Raw genomic sequence first — 18358 nt, 5'->3', positions numbered from 1 at the left:
CAGAGCTCGGTTTAAAAAGCAGTTTAAAGCTTTGGGTGCTTTTATTTTTGTGACACATTATTCAAACATCTTTATAGAAAAAACAGAATCATTAAAGCATCATTTCTCTCATTGGTTCTAGGCTTCAGTCACTACGATCGCTACATCTCAGGTTTAGTTTCTACAGTGTGTCGACAGCAGGAGGTGGACTCAGCTCGGACAAACAATAAAACAGGTTTTTATGCACAGCATGGCTTTGAAATCACATATGGCTTATGGGTAAATATGGCTGTTTAATCAGAGGCTCTACCTTCAGCTTGGAACAGCTTTTATAACTCTACAAATATCTTCATATCAGCTACAAACATAAAGAATCAGAAAAAAGTCAAACTGGAAGAATCATAATATTATTAGAATAAAAATACAAATTTTAATGTCTTTATTTTGGCAGCTTTCCTCTTTGCTGCCAAACGGCAGCGACGGAAAGATAAGAATGAACAGAAAGCGGAAAGTTCAAGAACAAACTCAACAAAACACCTGAAAACTTTACTTTTAGAAACAATCGTCTCATTTCGGAGCAGAGATGAAGACAGCGGGGAGCTCTGCGACCTCTGACCTTTGACCCTGAAGACAGCAAGGAGGGTGTTTTGTTGAACTGGGGGAGGAGGTCAAAGGTCCAAAATCAAAGACACTCTGACACAAAGATGGCTCACGACAGTTTTCACCTACGCTAGGGATGTCGAACTCCAGGCCCCGAGGGCCCTGGAGGTTTTAGACGTGTCCTTGATCCAACACAGCTGATTTAAATGCCTAAATGACCTCCTCAACATGTCGTGATGTTCTCCATAGGCCTGGTAATGAACTCATCATGTAGTTGAGGTGCGTTGACTGTGAGATCCAAAACCTGGAGGACACTGGCCCTTGGAGTTCCCCACCCTGACCTACACTTTGGCACAGTGTACACTCTGGTCTGTTAAGTCTGGGCTTTAAGGAGGAGCGCTGGCTCCAGGAAAAAGGTTGAGATTCTTTTCTGCATCAGTGCGACTTAAAACATCCTAAAAGGTTTTAAACAGAAAGCAGTTCAATAGCATTCAAATATGACCCTTTATTTATGGGTGAAAACGATATTTGAAACAGGTGTTTTCAGGTATAGATCTCCGCATGTTTTAGGAAGTGAGTCCTGAACAGATGAGAAGAGCGAGGACTTCAGAAAATGATCACCACTGCCTGTAACGCAGGTGATGAAGGTTCTTTAGAGGACGGAGGAGAGCAGCGTGAGTAGAAAGAAAGCATTGAGAACCACAACTGTCTCAGCCGAGGACCACAAAGCACTTTCACATAAACTGTTATAGTGACGCTGCAATTAATGAGGGTGGAGGTGAGGCCAGAGAAGAACAGAGTTCCTGTTCTCCATGGTTTCTGCCATTTGTAGAGATAACTGTTGATTACACGGTTTTAAATGGCGAGTGATGGTGGTGCACCAATCAGCATGCACTTTGTCACTCAGAGAGTAAAAGTCCTGAATTAGCAGCTAAACAGGTTCCAAGAACTTTGGCAGTTTGTACTTCCTGCAGTGTGGAGTGACCACAGCTACGAAAATGTTCCCGCAGTCCAAAAGCATCTATGGTGGCGTCATGGTTTGGGACTGCTTCAGTGCATACAGACCAGAACAGCTCACCATCACTGATGGAATGATGGATTTGGACTGAGAAGCAGGACATCTGCCTGTGGATTGAATCGTGCAGCAGAGACAACAACCCTCAGCTCACAAGGAGAACATTGAAGAAACGTTCACGTGAGGAGATGTGAAGCTCAGAGTCCTCGGGGCTGATGGCCAAGCACAGCGTTCATGTGCTCGAGGTGATACCGGATCATTTTCATCAGCAAATCCAATCTTTTCATTCTGTTTTTCTACTCTTTTAACTTGTTTTAGATAGCACCAATGCCAAAACATCAAAAACCAAAAAGAGTTCAATGTTCCCTGCAGAGAGAAAATATCATTTATGAGTTAAATTTGAAGAATGTATGTTTGGAAGAAGGACACGTTTCTAAAACATGGACGATTTTTCTCTGTTGGTCTGGAAAATGTTTGCACGGATCAGACACGGGACCTGGTCCCGGTCACAGAGGGCTACAGTAAAGTCCTCAGGATCAGGAGGTCAGGGGGTCGGAGGTCACTCGTAGAGACATTAATCCGCACAGAGTGAGCATGCTCTGTGGCGTAAATACAAACATAATATCTGGATATTTCTGAGCTTTTGGTCAGCGCGGCTTTATCCTTCATTTATTTGGTTTTCCTGACAGCTCATCCTACCACGACATAAGAAAATATACTTTCACTCCTTTTTCCAAAGTCTTTGTGTGAGACATAAAATGTGATGGCGAGGAATTATTTTGGTTTTGTTTGTTCTTCGACTCAGACAGGAACTGGAGTGAAAACAAACAGGAAATGCAGGTAAACTAGTTTTTCTTTTCTTTGGAAGGCATTCAGCTCATTTTAAATAATATTTGGCTGAACTCTACAGAAAGCTGCTCTTCATCTATATTCATTTGATGCATTAAAATACATCAGAGGTCAGTTTAGACATGGCTCATGGGGCTGTACACACCTGTGGGCAGGTAACGGGAAGTGGAAGCCCTTGAAAACATAAAAAAAATTCATTGAAATCGGGACAGACAAGGCCAGAGATGTCCCACACTTTCCTGTCTCACCTTTCCCAGGTGAAGCAGTCAGATCTTCTCAGGTACAGAGCTGCTCTTCCGTCCCTCATCAGCAGAAGCAAAGATGTCTACAGACAGCGAGGGATGGATCCAGAGCAACGAAGCCAAGGTCTCGTGGGCAAAAAGGTTAAAACAGGGAAAAGGTCCCAGAGGAGGCTTTTGGTTTGAGGTAGGTTAGCTTGACCTGCAGCGGGAGGCTAACAGCAATTTAGAGGTTTGGCATGAAGCCCGAGGTAGCTCTCTTTGGGGGGAAACAGTTTGGTGGAGGAGTTGGAGAGGGGAGGGGAGGAGAGGCAAGCCGACCGTGGGCCTCGTCCACATCCTGACCGGAGGCGAACGCGACGAGACAGACAAACACTGAAAGGCTAAAGCGGAGCAGAGGAGCGTTAGCGTCCTCTAAGGTTACCTGCTGACCAGAGAAACAATAATTCCCTTTGGCTCTGGGCCTCTGAGGACCGGCAAACGGCAGGTAGAACACCTTCTCAGGTGCATCTCAGAGGCCCGTCTCTGGTCAAGCCGGCAAAAGGCCTCATCGTCTCTGGAAACTCGGCACCGTCGGTGACTAAAACAAAATGAGCCCAAACTAAAGAAAAAAGCTTTTGGTTTCAACAGGAAGTAAGCATCAGCATCTGAACGCACAGGGGGAGGAGCCAGAGTCATGTGACCAACAATTTGTGTGTTTACAGGTGAAGAATTGCGCTTTGGTTTTGATCTGGAGACAACCTCATTTGGGATTGGTGTCACAGCAGTCAAGTTCAACGGGTTCAGTCTCCCTGTGGGATCAGACGCCACCTGGAGCTTCCTCAGACAAATCATCATCATCATTATAATCTATGCGTTAATCTCTTATCCTAAATGTGGTAAGGAGGAGAGAAGGCGCCACAGGCCGGCGTCCGGGGGTGGGGGGGAAATGTGTGGTGTTTTATCCGGTGCCTGTGCCCAGGTGAACAGGTAGAGCAGGTTCAACCATGACCATCAATGGAGGAAGGGTGGAATCGCATCTCTGTAGGCGGAACAAGGGAGAAGGGGGTCATTGACAGGAAGGTGTTTCCTCAGGCAGGTATTTGACCCCGAACTCTGGATCAGGACCATCCCTTAATAATCATCCAGGCGTGTGTGTGTGTGTTTACCTGGCTGAGCTCGAAGCTCTCAGGTGTGTGGCCTTTAGGACCACTGACGCCATTCAGAGTGGGTGGAGTCTCCCAGCTCTCCCCCTTCCTGCAGAAAAAACTGAGCACAGAATACAGTGAGAATGATGAAGACGATGATGGCGGTGGTGGTTGTGAGGACGGTGAGGACGATGATGGTGAAGGCCTTACTTGCGTCTGTATGCCAGCAGGACGAGCAGCAGGCAGCAGAGGATGCAGGCTAGGCCACTGTGAAGGCCGACCAGCAGAGCGGACGTCGAGCTGTCAGCCTGATCGCAGTTACAGCTTGAACCAGCTGAGGGCGACAAACATCACATGTTACACTGCTTCCATTGGTGACGGTGTGCAAGAGGTCAGAGGTCAGGCTCCTACCTGCTGCAGCTCTCTCTCCCTCTGCCAGAGATACAAGGCGGCGGTTGGACGGACTGTCTCCGTTCCCGTTAAACGCCACCAGCTGGATTTCGTAAATGGCCGCCGGCTCTACAGGAAGTAAACAAACAGATTATCACAACGCTGTATCCACTTCCTGTCGGGCTGCCTGTACACACCAGCCTCATACTCACCCAGGTGGGAGATGGTGTGGGTGTTGATGTGTGCTGGGAAGGTTTCCTGCCCCTGCACTTCTGGGTTGGAAACACTGCGGTACTCCAGTCTAAAGCCCTCCAGCTTCCCCGGCTTGCTCGGAAGCTCCCAGTACACCTGCATGGCGGTCTGGTTCAGGACCTTAGTGAAGAAACTGGGAGGACTGGGAACTGTGGGGCAGACAGTGCCTGCGGTCATTCACAGAGACAGCATCTCCAAAACGTTTAAACATGGTTTTATTGTGATCAGAGCAGGTCTACCCCACCCCAGGCCCGCACCTCTGAGGTCAAACCCTGTTCATGACATCAACACATCAAACAGTGTTTCTGCATTCATCCTCTGAAACATAAAGATGGTGCTTAAAGCCTCAGGCTGGGTGGGTGTGCCCTCTGCTGGCAGATGTGTGGAGCTGCACCATCCTTCTGTCAAACGTCTGATCAGATTACTGTTCACTAATATGAAGCCAATCCTTCTCTTTGTGTGTGGTAGGAAGCGCTGCCCTTACACCGATGCATCTTTACCAGAAACTTTTACCATCCTACAAATCTACAGCTTCATCAGCTCCATTCAGGACCAAGCTGCAGACCTTCATAGCAGGCTTCAGCTAATGTTTTCACGTCATTGTGAGTAGATCTGAAACACCTCGTGAACTCAGACCCAGGAGATTACTTTTAGGTGGAGGTCCTTTTCCGAGGCTGGAATGCTGTGGCACCATCTTCAGATGGCGAGGTTTTATAGATATTAGATATAGTGTGAGTGTTTTCAGTGTTAGCAGTCAGAGGTGACCTACCACCGCCCAGCGTGCTGGCCATGATGCTGTCAGACTGCTGGCTGCCTCCCAGCGCCGAGTACGCCTTCAGGTAGATGGAGTAGGTGGTGGCAGCTTCCAGGTTGCTGAATTCGTGTTTGAAGGTGGTTTTACTGACGGCCTCCTGCAGCTCAGCACTGTCCGGCTCTGAGGAGGTCACAGATCAAAGGTCAAACAGGTGAAAGCAACCACAGTCGGTGATGGTGCTGCAGACTGATTGACTGGGATTATCGGTTACACGCACCAATCAGTCTCCAGGCAATCAGGAACCAGTAATTATGCCCCCACAGAGAAAGTTCATATCACGTCATTACCCTTAAATCTCATTTCTAGTCTCCTCACACGGATGATCTCAGACTTAAAAATACCAACCCCACCCTTCTCTCACCGCCCAGTTTCCTGATGTGCAGGACATATCCGATGATCTGCTGGCTCACATGTTCTGCCGGCTGGTCCCAGGTCAGCTGCAGGCTGCTGGAGCTCAGCGCCGCCGCCTGGAGGCCGCTGGGGGCCTCGGGCAGCTCTGAGCCCTGGCTGATGGCGAGGCGAGCGCTGGCCTGATTGGTGCCAGCGCTGTTTTCGGCAATGCACTGGTAGATGGCTTCATCCTCGGGGGTGATGCGGGTGATGGCGAGCGTCCTGCAGGTGGTGGCAGAGAAGAGGTGGGACGTTAAACCGTGCAGTAACCTCACAGAGAGAAAGACCTTCTGAGCGTAAACAGAAGGATCTCACGTGTTCCCGTTGGTGAGCTTGACGTTGCCGCTGGGTATCAGCAGTTTGCCATTCTTCAGCCAGATGAGGTGGGGGTCGGGGACGCCGGACGCCGTGCAGCTGAAGACGGCGCTGGCCCCTGCTGGTCTGGAGACAGACTGTGGCCACTGAACAAACTCTGGAGGAGCTGCGGTCCAGAAGACAGAGCGTTACAATTTCAACACAGGGCAAACCTGAGCTGGTGGTTTACCCTCTGAAAACTTATTCTCTGTGAGGCCTGTGGGGGGATGTGCCGCAGCACCATCACGAGTGGAGACGACCAGGAAAACTGTCAGAATCAGACAGACTGTCATGATCCTGGGTCTTTTGACCCAGCGTTTTAAGTTTGAGTTTATTTTGTTCATTAGGTTATCTAAGTTCATTTGTTTATTAGATTCCCCTTGTGTTTCCAACCCCTGTTAAGTCTCCCTTGTCCTTCATGTGCTTCACGTCTGTGTTTCTTATGTTGTCATGTTTGCGTTTCATTATGTTTCCCATTTTATTTTGAAAGAGGTCCTGTGTCCCTGCATTTTGTTTTACTCTTCCCCTGTGGCGTTGTTATGTTCATGTTGATCTACTGTGCCTTTCTGTTCCATGTTTCAGATCCCTATGTTCTGTCTCCTCAGTCTGTTAAGTTCACGTCTTGAGTCCCGTCAGTGTGTTTCCTGTTTTACTTTCAGTCTGTCCTATGTTAATGTTTCTAGTTTTGCTTCCCTTGTCTCGTCCTGCTTAATTACTCCCAGCTGTGCTCTCCTCCTGTGGCTCATTCCCCCTCGTTATCCCTCAGTGTATTTAAGCCCCATGTTTCTCTTTGTCAGGGTTGCGTCCTCCCTCATAGCTGTGTGATTTTTCCCTGTGGCTCCTTGTGCTTTAGTTTTCCTAGTTTAGTTTTGTGTTGTTTTTCGTGTCCCACTCCACGCCAGAGATAAAGCTGTGCTTTTTGAGTTTACTTTTCGTCTCTGCGAGTTTGCGTTTGGGTCCTACTCTTGCCTGCACACAGCCGTATTGTGACACAGACGTGCTCATTTTATCTAAAGAACCTCAGAAATACCACAAGTGAGGAACGCTATCAAACATCGTAGCAGCGCCGTAACGGGGAGAAAAGCCACGAGCCCAAGGTCAAAACGCTAACACGTATTTAATTTATATTTAATGTAACTGTAACAGAGGTTTATACATGTCTTCAAAGGTGATGCTGAGTCTTTGGAGCCACCTGGTGGATGAATAACTCGCTACATAAAGCTAATCACTAAAAACGCATCATGTTATCATCACACGCCGTGTCCTCAGAATGAAAACTTGAGCTTGTGTCTCTGTTATCTTTGAACAGCACTTTGACCTTTGACCCCACCACCACACACACATACACACACACAGACACAGCTGTCTGTCTCCACCCACTTCATCTCCATGGCTACAGGGAAACCGTACACACACATCTCTGTCACCCCACAAGAGCCCCGCCCCCTCCCACTCTGAATGGAAAGAGGGGGAGGTCAGGGGTCAGAGGTCACAGGGGAGGGGAGAGGGATGAATAGGAGTCATTTATAAAAGTGTGTGTGTGTTGCTCTTGAACTTGGGGTTCTGTATCTTAGGAGGTCAACGGTCATTATCCCTCCACAAATAAAATGTATTTATGTGTCCACCCCCATATCTGACACACACACACACACACACACACACACACTTTTTATCATTTTTAGCAGGACTGTATTTTGTGTATTTGTACTTTCCTATTTTCTGTTCTGTTTCTGTGTTGTTGTTGTGTGGGCTGTACGCCAGCCTGAACGATGCACGGCAACAATAAAAGACTTTATCTTTAAAAACTCTTCTGATTAAACTGCTGAGAATATTTTTGTTCATTTTGCGTCTCCTCGCTTTTATTTTCGTGTCTCTGATTGACATGTTTGTCACGCGTGCTTTTTGTTTGCAGTTAGTTTCACAGTGGCACACGTGTAAAACGATGAAGTCGTCTTTGTAAAAACAACTCAGATGTGATAAAATGATAACTCACACCAGCTACAGACAAGAAAACGACGCACCCTGAAACTAACAATAGAAATAAGCTGAATTAAACACAACAATAATGATAATAATAATAATAGAAGAAATGATTTGATGTCTCTGATGGGAGTCACGTGGACGTGTCGGTGAAAAGAAGGTTGTTACGGTGGCTTCTTCCTCCTACTGTTTAGGTCTCTGTGGGCGCTGCCGCTGATGATGTGTGAGCCATCTCCTCTGGATGCTGTTGTGTAACAACATGTTCGTCACATACTGTGTGAGTGGAAAGCACTTTGGGTGTTAGTTTTGTTTTTTGTTTTTTGATTTTCGGATTATGTGATGGTTTCAATTACTTCTATCGTTGTAAGTATTCTTCCCTTATGACTTGGATGTAAATTAAAATACTATTTCAGTATCTAAGGCAGATAACCTAAGTATGAAGAATGCTTACATGATGTACATATTGTGAATGCCTGCTTTTGAAACCTTAATAAAAATATGAATTAAAAAAAAAAAAAAAGGAAAGCACTTTGGGTGGTTTTACTTGTGCGTTAAGTCAAACTGACTTCAGATGGGTGCATGAGGGATGAACCCTTTCATGCAGGACAAGGAAAGCTGGATCATCACACAGAGCAGGAGCCGCGGTCGGGTTTAGACCGAGGCTGTCTGTTGTGGCCCTGCCCGTTTGTGCACTCGTGTTTTTGTGGTGAGGACAGTCTGCAAGTCTGAGTGTCAGAGTGACAGACGGAGTTTCAGTGGGAATAAAGTCCTCATTGTGAAGTGGGGCTCTTCTCATGCTAATCCAGATTCTCATGAAGCTCTCAGTCACACACACGTTCACAATGGGCCTGTGTGACCTCTGACCCCTCCTCCTACATGACCTCTGACTGAGCTGCAGCTGAGCGAGCAGGACAGGAGTCCCTGAACGTCTCACACGTCTGCGTGGAGCTGCAGAGGAAACTCTGATCGGAACCACATGGAGTCCTCGGGGCTGTGCGCTGGTCTTTCCACCGTGTGTGGGAAAACACTGTGCCTGCTGCGTAGATGACACATGGCTGCACGCACCCAGAAACTGCAGGAAAAGCTGCAGCCAGTGCGTTTTTCTCCCACAAACTCACATATAAGATCATCAACACCTCACGGTTTCAGAAACAAATGCGTCTGACGCGCTCACGTGAACAGGAAGTGAACTCTGAGGTGCTGCTGTCACCTCTCTGATTTACAGAGAGGGTCAGAAGTCACATGTTGGGGGTGAAGAGTCCGACAGCAGCAGGCTGAACTGAACTCGACACACAACCAGTCAAGTTCAAGAGCTGACAGATGAACACACACGCACACTGCATGTGTGTTTGCACACTCGACATGATGAGGTGGAGCTGAACAGATGGAGCGGTTGCTCTGCAGCTGCTCGCCGCTGTGTTCGCAGGAAGTCTGCCTTAGGCTTGTTCTGAGGATCTTATTGGTCAGTAATCGTGTTCTTTCCTGTTCCACCTGAGTGCTCGAAGCACTGCCTGATTCACACATAACACCAGCACTTTTTTCTGCACCTGTACTTCCTGTCTGACGTCCTCACTCTGGTGGATGCATCTGAGGGCATCTTTCCCAGGAATATTTGGGACTGAGTCACCGATCTTCCTATTAGTGGATGATTGGCTCTACATCCTACGCGCCCAACTTTCAAGGAGAAGTGTCAGTCATGAAGGAGCAGCAGGTTTGTTTCAGTCTGCACACCAATCATTGATGAGGGGCCAGCAAATCAGACTCGCTGCCCGCCATCTGAGTCACTTCAGTACCAAAAGCTGCTCCTTCAGGAGAACCAGAACCAGAACTCGCTTTGAAAGGAGGACAGAGAATGACTCATTTTCAACCAGCAGCAGTTCCTTCATCGCTGTGCCTGACCGACTTTCTCTGATAATCACAACCATTCCGAATGGATTTGTCTGAAACTTAGTGTGAATAGAAATAAAGGTTTATTCAAACAGAACAGACGCCGTACATCCAGAAATGTCCCTCAGTCTGAAGATCAAAGATCTGACCTGCAGGACTTCTAAGGTGAAAAGTTTGAATGTTTAAGGTGAGGACAGCTCGGTCACATTTGGCCAGCTGATGTGTTGTTGCTGTGTGCAAGCGTACCTACCTTGTACAATGAGGCGTCCAAGCGCCGTCCTCCTGGACCTGCTGCCCGGTCTGTTAGCCGAACAAACGTAAACGCCTGAGTGCTGCAGAGTGGCATCAGAGATCATCAGGTTTCCTGTTCCCAGAACCTGGATCCCCTCCACGCCAATGGACCGGCCGTCTGACCGCACACAGACACCATCATTAACACAGCTGATCTTAACAGGTAATCAATACTAATGATTGGATCAATGAGTGCAGGAGGAGGCGTTACCGAGGCGACTCCAGGACACGATGGGCCGGGGGTTTCCTGTGGCAACACACTCCAGGATGGCGGTCTGGTGGACATTGATGGTGAGGTTCTGAGGGCCGGACAGGATTACGGGCTCCTTGTAGATCCTGGATCCTGCAGCTGTGTCCAGAAGACCAGAAACCCTCAAAAACACCCCAAGACTCTGTTTACCCTCAGTCCGGACTGTTTCTACCCTCAGTCCGGACTGTTTCTACCCTCAGTCTGGACTCTTTCTACCCTCAGTCTGGACTCTTTCTACCCTCATTCAGGACTCTTCTACCCTCAGTCTGGACTCTTTCTACCCTCAGTCCGGACTGTTTCTACCCTCATTCAGGACTCTTCTACCCTCATTCAGGACTCTTCTACCCTCAGTCTGGACTCTTTCTACCCTCAGTCTGGACTCTTCTACCCTCAGTCTGGACTGTTTCTACCCTCGTTCAGGACTCTTTCTACCCTCAGTCCGGACTCTTTCTACCCTCATTCAGGACTCTTTCTACCCTCAGTCCGGACTGTTTCTACCCTCAGTCCGGACTCTTCTACCCTCAGTCCGGACTCTTTCTACCCTCAGTCCGGACTGTTTCTACCCTCATTCAGGACTCTTCTACCCTCAGTCCGGACTCTTTCTACCCTCAGTCCGGACTGTTTCTACCCTCATTCAGGACTCTTCTACCCTCAGTCCGGACTCTTTCTACCCTCAGTCCGGACTCTTCTACCCTCATTCAGGACTCTTTCTACCCTCAGTCCGGACTCTTCTACCCTCATTCAGGACTCTTCTACCCTCAGTCTGGACTCTTTCTACCCTCAGTCCGGACTCTTCTACCCTCATTCAGGACTCTTCTACCCTCAGTCTGGACTGTTTCTACCCTCATTCAGGACTCTTCTACCCTCAGTCTGGACTCTTTCTACCCTCAGTCCGGACTCTTCTACCCTCATTCAGGACTCTTCTACCCTCAGTCCGGACTGTTTCTACCCTCATTCAGGACTCTTCTACCCTCATTTAGGACTCTTCTACCCTCAGTCTGGACTCTTCTACCCTCAGTCTGGACTCTTTCTACCCTCAGTCCGGACTCTTCTACCCTCATTCAGGACTCTTCTACCCTCAGTCTGGACTCTTTCTACCCTCAGTCTGGACTCTTTCTACCCTCATTCAGGACTCTTTCTACCCTCAGTCCGGACTGTTTCTACCCTCAGTCCGGACTCTTCTACCCTCAGTCCGGACTCTTTCTACCCCCATTCAGGACTCTTTCTACCCTCATTCAGGACTCTTTCTACCCTCAGTCCGGACTGTTTCTACCCTCAGTCCGGACTCTTCTACCCTCAGTCCGGACTCTTTCTACCCTCATTGAGGACTCTTTCTACCCTCATTCAGGACTCTTTCTACCCTCAGTCCGGACTGTTTCTACCCTCAGTCCGGACTCTTTCTACCCTCAGTCCGGACTGTTTCTACCCTCATTCAGGACTCTTCTACCCTCAGTCCGGACTGTTTCTACCCTCAGTCCGGACTCTTTCTACCCTCAGTCCGGACTGTTTCTACCCTCATTCAGGACTCTTCTACCCTCAGTCCGGACTCTTTCTACCCTCAGTCCGGACTGTTTCTACCCTCATTCAGGACTCTTCTACCCTCAGTCTGGACTCTTTCTACCCTCAGTCAGGACTCTTCTATCCTCATTCAGGACTCTTCTACCCTCAGTCCGGACTGTTTCTACCCTCAGTCTGGACTCTTTCTACCCTCAGTCCGGACTCTTCTACCCTCATTCAGGACTCTTCTACCCTCATTCAGGACTCTTCTACCCTCAGTCTGGACTCTTCTACCCTCAGTCTGGACTCTTTCTACCCTCAGTCCGGACTCTTCTACCCTCATTCAGGACTCTTCTACCCTCAGTCTGGACTCTTTCTACCCTCAGTCCGGACTCTTCTACCCTCAGTCTGGACTCTTTCTACCCTCAGTCCAGACTCTTCTACCCTCATTCAGGACTCTTCTACCCTCAGTCTGGACTCTTTCTACCCTCAGTCCGGACTGTTTCTACCCTCAGTCCGGACTCTTCTACCCTCATTCAGGACTCTTCTACCCTCAGTCTGGACTCTTTCTACCCTCAGTCTGGACTCTTCTACCCTCAGTCTGGACTCTTCTACCCTCAGTCTGGACTCTTTCTACCCGCATTCAGGACTCTTTCTACCCTCAGTCCGGACTCTTTCTACCCTCATTCAGGACTCTTTCTACCCTCAGTCCGGACTGTTTCTACCCTCAGTCCGGACTCTTTCTACCCTCATTCAGGACTCTTTCTACCCTCAGTCTGGACTCTTTCACCCTCACTCTGGACTCTTTCTACCCTCACTCTAGACTCTTTCTACCGTCAGTCCGGACTCTTCTACCCTCAGTCTGGACTCTTTTTACCCCCAAATCGGGCATTCAGTCTTTAATTATGTGAGTTTTGCCTTACAGAACCTTGCCCTCAGTTTTGTCTTACCAGTGACAGTCAGCTGGGCTTCGTGGCTGTAGCGAGTGTTGGCGATGTTTGAGGCGATGCAGCGAAACAAACCGCTGTCAGTCCGCTGAACGCCGGTGATCTGCAGCACGCCATTAGGAAGCAAGGTGTACCTGTACACAAAGCATATACAAACAGGCTTGAATCCTTATACGTTAAAATTTAATCTCATCACACTTCACTAAAGACATACCTGTGGTTATCGGTGCTCAGTGAGCATCTGTCTTTCTGCCAGGTGATGTTGGCCTCTGGGATACCATTCACCTGACAGGTGAGTCTGGCCACACCCCCTACATCCACATGCATGGACTCTGGGTGAGAGAGGAACTTAGGGAGGGCTGGTGGGAGGTGGAGAAGAGACCGTTAGTACAGGTGGGTCACGTGTGTGTTACTGTGAGGTTTGTTTGATGTTTTTTGTGTGTTTGGGTGGACGGCAACTCACATGCGAGCTGGACGCGGGCCTTGCGGCTGACCAGCATGCCATAGCGGTTCTGCACTGCACACTCGTACTCTCCGGCATCCGTCTCGTTGCTCTCTCGTCTCTTGGAGAAATTTCTGATGAGCAGCGTGCCGTTGGTGAGCACTGTTGCTCTGGTACCAGTCGCTATGGGAACCCCGTTGAGTCTCCAGGTGATAGCGATAGGCCCCTCCCCCTCCACCTGACAGTCCAGCATCAGGGGACGGCCCCTGACCGCAATAACATCACCAGGCTCCTTCAAGAAGGCCAACTCCAACGCTCCGAGCACACCTAAGGGGAAGCAGGAGGGTCAGGGGCGGAGTCTCAGTGCACGTTTCTGATGGTGAAGCAGGTTTAAAAACACAAACACTCACTGACAGGAGGCAGATGTGGAGATGAGGGTTATGATGATAATAAGGGCGAGGAGGTGGCAATGAGGTGGCGATGATGATGACTGGAAACACCTGCCCAAAGCAGTATCCAGGTGACTCCGGCAGGCAGAACTCAGGGCTCGCGTTGACCCTCAGGCTATGATGAACACATGAATGTGACGATGGCAATGATGACAAAGATGGCAATGATGTATATGTACTGAAAGAATCAGAGCCAGTGTTTGTTATAAATAAACTGGGAACGTTAGAAGACTGCATGCACCCAATTATAATCAATCAGGTCTGTCACACAGACTGAGGTCTTTAAATTACGTGTTACTACACCTCTCATCATCTGAAGGCCTGGACTGAACAAGAAGCAGAAAGCAGCGGGGCTCAGGTCTGCAGTGTGTTGTTTCCATCACGTGGTGAACGAACTGCTACAGCGCTTTCCTGCTCCACCTCAGAGCAATTTATACCACACATTATTTCTACAGAATTCTTTCTGTGATGGATGTGTCAGAGAGCAAAGTGGACCTAACATCTTGTCCAGGGATATTTGGCATGCTGGAGCAACAAACTAAACCGCCACCTGCTCTACAGCCACAGCCACCCCTCAAACACAGCACAGATCAGCCTCTCTGCGGGCCCCCTCTGCGGACCAATGCAGGTCTTGTGTCTGTTTATTATGCTGTTCAGTGAATGCATCGTTCCTCCTCCTCCCTCCTCTGGCCCTTTTCAACTTGAACTTGGTTGAGGTGACTTTCCCAGGCTCCCCCCCTCCTCCCCATCGCCTCTTTGAGAGGATGCTGTGGGAGGAAAGACTGAGTCTGGCAGCAGGACCAAATCCTTTAGTGTGAACGACGACAATAGAGAAACAAAAGTTAACCAAGACACAACACCCCACCCCCAAAGGATCCCACAAACAACCAAACACACCAAACCCTGCAGCTGCCGGACCCCAGGACGCCTCCAGGCCTGCAGCTCCTCATAAACATCCATCACTTCAGCCTCTTTATACAGCTTCACGCTTGTTTCCACAGACTCTGAGCACAAATCACTCTAAAGGCCAATTTCATCTCCTTGAAGAGGAGAACAGGAAAACATGTCAAAATCTTCCTTCAGCACCAACACCGGGCTGGCACAGGGCCGGCAATGGGCCCACATCACTCCTCTTTATAAAAGCAACGATGAATCCTGATGACGTCACGTCAGGAAAAGTCAAAACTGGTTTAAACAGGAAATCATCAGCACGAGATCGGACCCGACACCATGTAGGTGTACAAACCAGGTGTGGACCGTTCACACCTTTTGGTGTCCCGTGACAACACATCTGGACCACAGCAGGGCGTGCTTTATGCCAGGGGTGTCCAACTCCAGGCCTCAAGGGCCGGTGTCCTGCAGGTTCTAGACCTCACCCTAGGTCAGCACACCTGAATCAAATGATTAGTTCATTACCATGCCTCTGAAGAACTTTAAGGCATGTTGAGGAGGTCATTTAGCCATTTAAATCAGTGGACACTTCTAAAACCTGCAGGACAGCGGCCTTCGAGGACTGCAGTTGGACACCCCTGCTTTATTCAGACTGTGACTCGATAAAGAAGCCGATGCAGTTCTGGCCACGGATCAACCCAGAGGCGTCTTTATTCTGGAGGACGTCAGTGGACACAGACAAATAACCTGGATCGTGGGCAGTATTGTGTCTCGTGTTCAGCAGGTGTGTGATAGCGAGTCATGCTCACAGATCACGACTCAGAAAAACATCAGCTGATGTTTCAAACCATCGAGCTGCTCAAGTGAAGCATCTGATGATGATGATGATGATGATGATGATGATGATGATGATAAGGAGGAGGAGGAGGAGGAGTTGTGATGGAGGTGGAGGACAGCTGTCTGATCAGTTGATGATGTCACATGTCTCCTCCTACAGGATTTAATCCTTCGCCTCCCATCTGGGTCCCCGCCATGGGGGTGGGGTTTTTAAGACACTGGAGCAGACAGTCTGCCCCCCACCCCTACCCCCCGTTTAACCCTAACCTGCCCCCTAAATCCCCTGAACTGAACTGAACCCCCCGAGGCCTCTGCAGGTCATGAGAGCTGCCCCCCCCCTCCCTTCCATTCTGCGGTGTGATGTCACACGCCGCTCTGACCGTGAACTTCACGGTTTCATGGTGCTGACAATGGATTCCCCACAGACACGGGAGGTCTGAGCCCTGAGAACCAGACTGTTACCCTGCCCACCCCCTTCCAGGTCACATGTCTGCATCTGCCGCCGACCCCACCCCCCACCCCATCCCACTACTGCTAATCACGCCAATTAACAGTCTGAGTTTTGTTTACCAGCTCGATTTTTACCAGAGTGCTCAGGTGTGCCAATCAGACCCCCACAGACCTGCACAGACCCCCCACAGACCCCCACAGACCCCTACAGACCCCCACAGACCTGCACAGACCTGCACAGACCAGCACAGACCCCCAGAGACCCCCACAGACCTGCACAGACCCCCACAGACCCCCACAGACCTGCACAGACCTGCACAGACCAGCACAGACCCCCACAGACCCCCACAGACCTGCACAGACCAGCACAGACCAGCACAGACCCTAACAGACCAGCACAGACCTGCACAGACCTGCACAGACCTGCACAGACCCCCAGAGACCAGCACAGACCCCACAGACCAGCACAGACCCCACAGACCTGCACAGACCTCCCATCAGCTCTTGGGCGCTCTGGGTCATCAGCTGACTGACAGTCTGGAGAGTTTCTCGCTCTCGACACATCATCAAGTTCAACAACAAAACACACTGAGCGCGCTCAGTCTACTGCATAGAAATGAGTCTGATGAATATGAACGTGACCTTCTGTCCTCATCACACACACACACACACACTGTGGTTTCATAGAGATGGGAACTTTAAACCAAACTGGAGTTCAGAGCCTCACAGACACACTGGGACCAGTTAAAACCAGTTTATTATGTTTTACTGTCCAGAAAGGAGCCAAGAAAACACCTGAGAGACTGTAAACAAACAAAGAGAGGAAAACAATGATGGAAGAAATGAAGGCATAATCAAAGATATAAAGAAGAAAGGAAGGAATAATAGGTGACCTTTCAAAGTTAAAGGAAGAAACAAAAGGAGGCATTAAAGGAAACAGGAAAAGGAAAGGAAGGATCACAGAGAATTACAAGGAATGAAGAAAATCAAGCTTTTATTGCTGTTTTTCATTTTACTGTCACGTGACTTCATGTCTTCTCATTCTGAGCTATGACATTTTTTCAGATCTTTCATTTGTGGTTTTCTGAATGAGCTCTGCCTCATCACACGCTATTCTGTAATCTAACTGGTTTAGTCAGTGTGAGTGTGAGTCTGACCTGAGCAGCAGAGTCCCTCCAGCAGCAGCAGCAGCGTCCAGCTCCACGTCTTCTTCATGCTTTAGGTTAAATCCAGAACATCAGATGCACGCAGGTCTCAGCACTGCTCTTCTTCCTTTGCACCTTCTTCTTCTGAATCTGAAACCTGTGCAGCTCACATGCGCTGCTGAACTCTGCAAGTCTGACTTCAAATTGAGCCTGCACTCAGGGGCTGAGGGGGAGGAGCCTACAACGGGGGGCGGGCAGGGAGGAGAGAGGAGGTGGGAGGAGGGGAGTATGGGAGAGGATGGAAATCAGGAAACCAGACCAAGGAAATGAAGGAAGGGGTTCTGCTGGCTTTATTTTAGTAGAAGTCTGAATTGGGTGTGCAGGTGTGCTGCAGGCAGGTCCTCACCTGTACCTGCTGCTGAGGTGCAGACGGTACGTGTTTGAAGACAGCAGCTGATAAGGCGGCACTGACAGCGGTTTTTTGGTTCAGTCTAAACGCCCACTTCCTTCAGCTCAAACATCCTGCTGTGGTCTCACTCTGTCCAAACGAGCACTTTAACAGGACAGAGTACAGGTGGAGGTGGAGGGGGCAGTCAGCAAGTGTAAGAATTCAAAGAACTGAAATTTAAACAGAAAGTGGAACACAGGGTCAAAGGTCAGATACTCATGTAATAACAGGAGAAAGTGGGGCAAAGAAACAGAAAGGAGGAAGTAATCACAGGGTTAGACACGCAGCCAATAACAGAGCAGATCCAGGGCAGCGTGGAAGGTGTCTCAGTGAAGACGGACAAGCTGAGAGCTTCCAGCTTTGATCCCACAGGTGAGCTGATCAATCTACAGGTGAGTGTTACACTGTTATTGTGTAACACTCACCTGTGATTTTAACTCGTCTATCCGAGTTAAAATCCTGGTTTACCTCTAATTTTCTAAAGCTCAATGAGGATAAAACTGAGATCCTCCTTATTGGCACCAAATCCAACCTTTTGAAGGCGAACCATTTCTCACTTACCATCGATAACTCCACAGTTTTCCCTTCTCCTCAGGTTAAGAGCCTTGGTGTCATCCTAGACAGTTCACTTTCTTATAAATCACACATCAATAATCTCACCCGTTCTGCCTACTTCCATCTACGTAACATTAACAGATTGCTTCCTTCTCTTTCCACCCAGTCTACGTCCATTCTTGTACATAGTCTTGTTACCTCCCGTATTGACTACTGCAATTCTCTTCTGCATGGTCTCCCCCAAAAATCCCTCCATAAGCTTCAACTGGTTCAGAACTCT

The 18358-nt window shown here is 48.9% G+C and overlaps 1 protein-coding gene across 4 annotated transcripts; it reads right to left on the bottom strand.

The window, feature by feature from the left end:
• Positions 1-79: 79 nt before the first annotated feature.
• Positions 80-17266, bottom strand: LOC143421208 (immunoglobulin superfamily DCC subclass member 3-like). 4 transcript variants are annotated; one of them, XR_013100930.1, is made up of 15 exons: positions 17088-17266; positions 13325-13630; positions 13076-13220; positions 12865-12995; positions 10379-10516; positions 10127-10285; positions 5971-6136; positions 5627-5877; positions 5221-5385; positions 4412-4600; positions 4221-4328; positions 4020-4143; positions 3831-3930; positions 678-3703; positions 80-595 (listed from the first exon to the last, which is right to left on the bottom strand). XR_013100930.1 is itself a non-coding variant. In XM_076890418.1 (14 exons), the coding sequence occupies exons 1-14, from the start codon at positions 17143-17145 to the stop codon at positions 3623-3625; spliced, it is 2121 nt and encodes a 706-aa protein (XP_076746533.1). In that variant the 5' UTR covers positions 17146-17266; the 3' UTR covers positions 80-3622. The 4 variants fall into 4 exon arrangements, 3 of the variants coding, with proteins under 3 accessions (XP_076746533.1, XP_076746534.1, XP_076746535.1); XM_076890418.1 differs by having other exon boundaries at positions 80-3703; XM_076890419.1 differs by lacking the exon at positions 17088-17266 and adding an exon at positions 13714-13994 and having other exon boundaries at positions 80-3703.
• Between the last annotated feature and the right edge of the window lie 1092 nt (positions 17267-18358).

The sequence above is a fragment of the Maylandia zebra genome, linkage group LG11 (assembly GCF_041146795.1).
Source record: "Maylandia zebra isolate NMK-2024a linkage group LG11, Mzebra_GT3a, whole genome shotgun sequence".
NCBI classification, from domain to species: domain Eukaryota; kingdom Metazoa; phylum Chordata; class Actinopteri; order Cichliformes; family Cichlidae; genus Maylandia; species Maylandia zebra.
This window is presented reverse-complemented; position numbering and strand designations above follow the sequence as displayed.